Here is an 8922-nt window from a genome sequence, read left to right as displayed (position 1 = left end):
CATTTTTAAATGATTACCATACATATGTGGTTACAGCCTGGCAAACTGAAAAAGAAAAAACAATGACCCATGACATTTGGGTTTTAGAACATTTTTGTGCCAGTCCTTTCACATTCCAAAATGTTTCAGGTTTGGGGTTGAAGGTTAATACCCAAACTAGCAAATATCGTACCCTATTAGGCTATTCATTCACAGTCAATATTTTTGTACTTTGTGATAAGAGAAAAAGAAAATGAAATGGGAAAAGACTGGGTTTGATATATTAAAATATTGAGTTTAAGGGTACTTTTTGTGTAACTACAAATAACTAATGATAAAGACTGTAAGAGAGAACAACGTGTCAAGCATTCATTAATTATCAGGTAATTATCCTGCTAATTATATCAGTTGTAAGTAAAAAACAAACAGCCATGTTCAAAATTATATTTTAACTGTTGATGTTTTATTTGTTTATATATATATATATATATATATATATATATATATATTGTTTTAAACTGATTTAAACATTTCAATTTCATGGTTAAATGGTATTTTATGTCTGTGGTTTCAAATAATGTGACATAAGTCTGAACTGTGTCATAAGTAGCCTAAATATATCGCTGTGTTAATTATAGATGTGTGATCATGGCAAAACTGTCTTCTCTTCCTTCTGGATGTTTAGGAAGCTTCTGTCCTGTGCTCAGCGGAATACCTTTTGTATTAGCTCACAGGGTAACTCTTCATTCGTGAGGAATGTGAGGGGGACACTTGACTCATACATGGAGAAGACAAACGAGGGCCATTATTTTTGTAATGGTGTCATAAACTATTTGAGAATTGTGGACAAAATTATTATTTTTAGAGGAATCAAAAAATGTACGTCAACTTTACTACAATCCTTTTCAAATACTGATATTCAAAAGAAAAGAAAAAATTGTGGCCAAGATTATTATAAAATCATTTAAAAATATGAATTAAAAAAATATTAATGAAATGGACTAAAACATACAGGGTTTGATCTTTGCATATTTTGTAGGTCATATATTGTGTTTATGAAAAATAATAGGTTTTATTATTCTTTCTTATATATTATATATATCCCTTATATATTCCTCCTTATAAATTTCTTGTAATTTTTACAATATACATTTGTTTAGGAAATGACATCATGAACACACACACACACACACACACACACAGAGAGAGAGAGAGTGTAAAATTAGCATGTGACTTCACTCTCTGTGTATGACTAAGGAATCATTGGGCAATCCCAACTTGGGCAGCAGAACCAATGAAGCCTGTGGGGCAGTAAAAGTGACACCAACACATAAATCAAATTACAACTGTAAGCTTATTATAGACTACGGAGCATCTTGAATGTTCTGTTTACTTGTAGCTTTGAATTCTTATTCATGACCTCAATGGTGTAAAAAGACCAACGGTGGGAGGTTCTAGACGCCTGTTGGAGAACTATATAAACTGGAGGGACCTGAAGCAAGCAGATCATTCTCCTGAGAGCACTCAAGACAACACCTTCCAGACAAACAGGCGAGAGAAATGTCTTCTGCCGAGAGCCTCTTCATGGACGACCCTTTCTTTGCAAACTCCTACTTTTTGTGGCCCAGGCGCAGTACGGCTCTTTCCAGCTTCAGAGAGGATTTCCTCCAGCGTAGAGCCCAAATAAAGCAGAACCTGAGGAATGAAATCAGAGACAGCTTGCTGAATGAACTCGGTGAAGAGTTCTTCCAGAGTCTAAAGGGTCAGAGGTCCTCTGCCTTCTCCAGGCTCTTCAGCACCAACACAGAGCAGAACAAACGGCGAGACGTGTCTCTCACTCTGGACACTCAAGGCTTCTCTCCAGAAGATGTCACTGTGACAGTATCTGGAAGGAGGCTGGAGGTGATGGCCAGCAAGCGGGCAGAGAAAGACGCTTCCTCATCATCTCTCAGCACCTCTCATGTCGCAGAACCCCAGCCACAAGAATTTGTTCAAGCTGTGCAGCTTCCTGATCACCTGGATCCAACCTCCTTGACCTGCTCAGTTGGAGAAGATGGACTTCTGCATATTGAGTCACCAGAATCCAAAGATGAGTCATCGGAGGAGCGTGACATTCCCATCCGGTTCAGAACATCCTTGAATTTCCCCATCAACAAGGACAGCACAAACAAAATGGAGGATGGGGCTGAGAAATCAAACTAGAGGACTGATGGCATATGCTTTGTACAATTGTTTTCATGAATCCAGAGGTGTGCTTCCTGTAACTGTAAATTCTCTGTTCTAAAGTTTTTTAATAAAGGTATTAATTGGTAAATGACTTCATGCACAAACTGCTTCATGTTTTCTTCAGATATGACTGATTAAGGTTTTGAAATGCCCTTTACGATAGGCACTGATATTATTGTCAATCGGGAGTGCTAATTTACTCATTTTCAGTTGATAGTGTTTTTTTATTGATGTTCTTTATGATCACTTCAAAACCAGAAGTGCAGAATTGTTTTTAGAATAGGTCTCAATTTGTAAACTAATGTTTTGGCCATGCAGTGATGATTTGTGGTATTATGTAGATCAGTTTAGTAAATCTCTAACAGTTATCAACTTCTAAACTTAGGATATGCATAAAGTGAGAAAATAAAGCAACTTCCATTAAGATGTGTGATCAAGATCCACACAATTTCTAAATCAGATTTAAAGTTACTTAAATTAAATTTGAAAAGAAATATGTTTGTGAAGCAGAATGTAGCCTAATGCAAGTAGAAAATAAGTTTCATAGCAGTAGGCTATGAACTAGGTTTTACAATTAGCCTTCCAATACAAATGATGGCGCTATAGACACACGACTGAGATTTTTCCATCCCAAACATGCCGGAAGTGAGCATCCCTGCTATGCCATACTCTACTCCCTTCGAAGGGCAGAGCCCTTTGGAGTGAGCAGGGGCAGGGCACTTGCGTGCCATCATGTAGCCGTTTGGAATGCACTTGGCGAAGGGAGCAACGAACGAAATACAACAAATGTCCACATTATTTTCACCTGTGAGTGTATTTCAACTTTAAAACTTGTCGTCTAATCTTTGGACCCTGCATTACCTAACACATTTCTTACCTATGAAACTTATTTCAACATAACAAGACAAAAATGTGTGAAATATATCACCAGGGCTCTCAAGTGTCACGCATTGAGCGTGACAGTCACTCATTTCGGTCTTTTGTCTCGCTCTCCCGCCACACATTGTATTTCTCACGCTGAAAAACTATTTGTAATATATTTAATATGCCGCAGCGCCCAAAACTCTGGCCGCGCCGCTCTCACTGTGGAAGTGTGGAACCGGCATGAATCAAGCGCGTTTCCTCTGGTGTTGTTCGTCGAGCAGTATAGCTACACAATAGCCAATCAGAAAATAGCACTATTGTATCTGGGTAAGATTTAACGCAACAACCAATGACAAAAATGTATCCAACCGTCCGTCCGTTGAATTGAAAGCTACAGATTTGAAATGGAAAAAAATATCAATAAATTATCATGTCTATAAGACTTTCTTTTACTGTCTATGCTGATCCTCTACTCACATGTTGCCAACAAATGATACACACCCGCGCGATTTATGTCCTGCCCCGACTTCTGTTTGATTAACTTTTTTGATGATTGGCGCCTTTGAACAATATTTAAAGGGTAAAGTTCACCCAAAAATTGAAATTTTGTCATTAATTACAAACCCTCATGTCGTTCCAAACACCTCCGGAACACAAATGAAGATCTTTCTGATGTTATCGGGGGGAGTTTTCTCAAGCATTTCCGCTTGATGTGCAAGAACCGACTGAGGCTCATTCTCGTGTTACGCAGCAGTTTGAGCTTCAGCAAGAACCAAGGTTGTTTGTTCTTGCATGTCAAGCCTTTTCGGTTGAGCTTCTGTTTATGCTCGCTGATTAATGTTTATTTGTAAATAAAAGCTTAAATCTGTTCTCATCATATAAAGCGATCAAAGTCTCTTCATAAAATTTGGACTAAACTGCTCAATTCATATTGATCAACTTAGTTTTACGATCTCTTGTCTTTATTCCCTTTTTGAAGGGTCAAAATGGTAGTTGCGTAGCTGTCTGTGGACGGACAGAAATCTCTCAGATGTCATTGAACAAAAGTCTTACGGCTTTAGAACGAGGGTGAGTAGCAGCTAAATTATAACATAATTTTCATTTTTGGTGGAACTATCACTTTAACTGGACTGTAGTGCAACACATCCGTCTAGCGAATATTTTAGACTGGACTTGGCCTTGGATGCCCGCCGAGTGAACAGACTTTCCGTGAAAAGGACTTTGATGTTTACATAGAAAAACTATTAAAATCCAGCGCAGTGGACGCATTCCGTGTAAACGAGAACTTTTCTTTTTGCGTTTAATTTGACCGCTATATTTTTTGAAAGCCTTGTCACAGCGCAGTGAACATGCAAAAACGTTTGGAGGACCGATTTTGTCTTAAGTTTATTTTATCATTCATGTATGGTGATATATTAGAAGGTTATTATGGTGGCTGGTGGTTAACTTAATCATCATTTGACCACCAAAATGACCATCGGCCATTATGGCGGTCAAAGGTAACCTAATCACAACATAGCATGACATTACAATTATAGTTTGTAATTTATTCCTTCTCATTATACCTGACACAGGACTGTTTTCTTTGAAATGAAGAATGGAGGGCATCCAAGATCTATTGACCATTCCTTAATCCTGTCGAGACGCCGGAGAGCAGAAAGTTCAAGAGATGAAAAGCTTCCGGATGAAACAGTTAGCTGGCTATAAAAGGTATTCTTGAAATGGACAGCAGGGGAATTTGACACCAGAAAATCATGAGATGAAGAGGCCAAATGCTGCCATTACATTCAGTTCTCAGGAGGAGCTAAATAAGAGCCTGTAAAGGTTTCTCTGACATTTTCAGCCTGAGGGACACCATTTGTTGTGGCTTCAGTGCAAGTACAAAACACAGCGGTTAATATTTGATGTGTGCAACCTCAGGCAACAAGATGGAGGAAGCGCACAAGGGAAACCACAAATGTCTCCTGACTAATTTAAATGTCAGCAACATAGAGATTTTTGATCTGGCTCCCATTAATGAGAAATAATGTCTCGACTGAGAGAGAAAGAGAGTTACAAAATAAAGGCAATTGCTCTAGTCCTTTCTCAACACCTGCCATTACCTGAGACTGATCACTGTTTTTACCAGATTTTTGGCAAGAGGATAAAATAGCCCAAAGTTGCCTTCGACCGGGCAAAGTGGAAATGGATTTTCACTAACAAGTTTAGTGTGTGGTGTGTAAAAAAAGTGAATGGAATCTAATTGAGTCGTGGAAGTTTGTCACTTTATAAGTTTGATACATAATCTTTTATATTTAAATATTTTGATTTATTTATATTGAAACACACAATATAAATGAATATCAAAAATATCAAATACATCAAGTATTTAAAATTGAAGTCTTTAGATTTATTTAGAATATATTTGTCTACGTGGCCATAAACATTTGTTACCAAATAACGTATTTATGATGTTACATCTTTTTATTATGTTAACAATATCACCATTGATAGGGGGTGCCAACATTCGCTGCGCACTTAAATACAACTTTTTAATGGGTGCTTTCAGCTGGCGCACATCTCTGTCCAGTCCTCTTCACAAACTTTAATGGTCTTGTTTGACCTCCAGCACAATAGATGACTCAAACAGTGACAAGCAAACCTTGTGGGCAATCACTTAGATAAGGAGACAACCTGTATAGACCCACACCAGCGAGTAAATATTGATCCCATTTCCACCTAGCACTAATGATAGTCCACTGTCTTGCTGGGCAATTCAATGCCACTGGGAGAGAAGACCTGTTCCCTAGGCAGCTGCCGTCATCTGCACCACTGCACCGATAGAGCTGCTCCCCTGTGCCTTGGCATCAATCTTTTTCAAAACATGCTTTCTTTACCTCTCTCAGTCATTTCTTCTTGATGGTGTGAAGATCTGACATTTCAGCCCAGACTGTTTAACCCCTGTGAGCATTGGTACACCAGCTGTTGAATCCAGGTTCCTGTGATCCATGGCTAACGCTTTGAAGGGACAAATTAGTTGCTCAGTTGCTCAGTAAAAAAAGAGTGAGGTGATTTGTGATTTGAGTTTTTTGTTCCTAGACCACCTGTGAGCAAACAGCCAGTTATATTGGAATATGCGACTACAAGATTCCTGATACACCTTCTACAACCATCCAAATTAGCATGTATGCAGCCTATATAGTGATTTTTGATCGTTTTGTTTTAGCACTATACAAAATATAAATCCTTTTTCAGTTTGAAAGTAAAGAGATAGTTTGTCCAAAAATGAACATTTCAAAAGATGTTATTTTGAATCCTTTATATTGTATTGAAAGATACTTGAAATGATCTTTTTTTTATCTGCAGTTGAAAGAAAGTCATACAGGTTTCGAATGACATGAGGGTAAGTAAATTATAATTTTTGGTGAACCATCCTTTTAAATTGGAGCACAATTTGAGGGTGTTATTTGCTATCTGTCCTATAGTGGCAGTTAGCAATTTTTGTAATGCGCTCTCCGCTCAGTTAGGTTGTACTGCAGGCCAGACGGGAGGCTCTGGCATTGAGGGTGTTCAGCTAGAGAATTTGTTCTGGCACATCAGAACAACTGAACCGCTTCAGGCAGGTTAATTTGCCCCCATTGTACTGTCATCTTTGGAAAGTGTCTTGATTCTTTTAGGATCACTGTCTGATTTCCTCAGGTAGACTGAACCTTCCTTTATATTGAATGCAGCACGTTTTTACCAAGCAGGAGTAATATAGGCAGAAGTAATGTAGAAAGCTTTCAGTGTGCTAATTCTCCCACTCAGACTATATACTGTTAAAAAAAAAAACATGACTCATGATGGAATCAATTTCCTGGATTTAATTGATTTTATAATAAAATAAAAGCAGGTTACTATAGTTCAAGATCAATGCTGAATAGTCCTTAATCAGGGTAGACACTACGTTTTCGAAAGTGACAATGAGGCTGTGAGAGATGGATAATGGGTTGTATTGTAATGTAGTCTAATGTACTGTAATTGCCCTATGTAATGTTCAATTTTCACAACAGTTTTTTTCTCTCGAAAAGACTGATTTTCAATATTGCATCAGCTCAACAATTGATAGCAAAGTTAAAAACTTTACAACCTTCTGAACAGAGTAGACATGTCTATACTTCACAGGTTTGTTTTCATTAAAATTAATTATGGATTCTACCCTATAAGGTCCAAACCAGGGCCGTTGCTGGTAAGGTCAGGTTACCAGGTCACAAGTTTGTTTTCATTAAAATGAATTATGGCGTCTTCCCTATAAGGTCCAAACCAGGGCCGGGTTTCCCGATAACGATGTCTCTTAAGAGCGCTCATACGTGCAAGGTTACGGACGCTCGCCGTAATTCCACGCGCTTTTCCCAAAAATGCACTTACCGTAACATGAACGCGCTAGAACGCGTTCTACGTGCTACTTAAGCCTCGCTGTCCATTCGCGAAGTGCTGAAATATAACCTTATATGGAATCGTATTCTGAACGTTTAACCTAATAATCGTCATTTGTTGTGGATTAGAAATCAAGACAAGTCTATATAGATATAAAGCACCTATACAGGCTGACAAAATGGCTGAATAAAAACAAAAAAAACAAGAGAAGATAACTTTCAAAAAGATTAAATTAATGTCCTTTTAGAGGAGATCGAGGGAAACAAAGATTTTATTTTTAACAGATTTAAAGGACACCTTACAAATAAGGAAAAACAAAACATATGGAAGGACGTTGCAAACTAACTGCAACCGTGTTCAAATGTAACAATATATAGTGTAAATGATGAATCACATTTGAGATTTGTGCTGGCTACTGTATACAGGCCACCGGGCACCATACAGACTTTATCAAAGAATTTGCGGACTTTCTATCAGAGTTAGTGCTGGCGTGCAGATAAAGTCCTAATTGTTGGTGATTTTAATATACATGTATGTAGATAATGAAAAAGATGCATTGGGATTGGCATTTAAAGATATTCTTAACTCTATTGGCACGAGACAACACATGTCAGGACCCACTCATTGTCGTAATCATACTCTAGATCTAATATTATCACATGGATCAATGTTGATGCTATTGAAATTCTTCAGTAGAGCGATGACATCTCAGATCATTATCTAGTTTTGTGTAAACTTCATTTAGCCAAGGCTGCAAAGCAGACTCTGTGTTACAAATATGTTAGACCTATCACTTCTGCCACTAAAGATTGCTTTATTAATAATCTTCCTGATCAATTTCATCATCTCAGCGTCTCGGATAGCTTAGAAGAACTTGATATTGCGACAGAAACTTTTAACTCTCTCTTTTCCAGCACTTTAGACAGAAGATTAAAGAAGCTTAAAGAAGATTAAAGAAAATGGTCCAACGCCGTGGTACAACGAGCACACTCGGTCAGGCCCTTAAGAGAGCAGCCAGAAAAATGGAGCGAAACTGGAAGAAAACTAAACTAGAGGTATTTCGCATTTCATGGAAGGAGAGCTTGATTGCATACAGAAAGGCCTTATACAGAAAGGCCTTAAAAGCTGCTAGATCTGCTTATTTTTCAACCCTATTAGAAGAAAATAAACAAAACCCTAGGTATTTATTTGAAACAGTTGCTAAACTAATGAAAAATAAAGCTTCAAGCCCAGAAGTTTCCAAGCAGCACAACAGTAATGACTTCATGACCTTCTTCACTTATAAGATTGATAATATCAGGGATAAAATTATAACTATGCAACTGTCAACTATAGCATCACATCAGGGAGTGCATTGTAGTCTCTCTGAGGGAAAATTCGATTCATTCATTGCTATAGAAGAGGAAGAATTTTCTAAACTCGTTAAATCATCTAAATCGACAACATGTATGTTAGACC

General features: G+C 37.7%; 1 protein-coding gene across 1 annotated transcript; it reads left to right on the top strand.

Moving 5' to 3' along the window:
• The first annotated feature begins 1474 nt into the window (after positions 1-1474).
• On the top strand, positions 1475-2296 carry hspb9 (heat shock protein, alpha-crystallin-related, 9). The gene has a single exon (XM_056255191.1). It carries the CDS (start codon positions 1540-1542, stop codon positions 2179-2181), a length of 642 nt encoding a protein of 213 aa, XP_056111166.1. The 5' UTR covers positions 1475-1539; the 3' UTR covers positions 2182-2296.
• The last annotated feature ends 6626 nt before the right edge of the window (positions 2297-8922 follow it).

The sequence above is a fragment of the Rhinichthys klamathensis genome, unplaced genomic scaffold (assembly GCF_029890125.1).
Source record: "Rhinichthys klamathensis goyatoka isolate OS25496 unplaced genomic scaffold, OSU_Roscu_1.1 h1tg000119l_1, whole genome shotgun sequence".
NCBI classification, from domain to species: domain Eukaryota; kingdom Metazoa; phylum Chordata; class Actinopteri; order Cypriniformes; family Leuciscidae; genus Rhinichthys; species Rhinichthys klamathensis.
The sequence above is the reverse complement of the archived record's forward strand: the minus strand, read 5'-3'. Positions and strand labels throughout refer to the sequence as shown.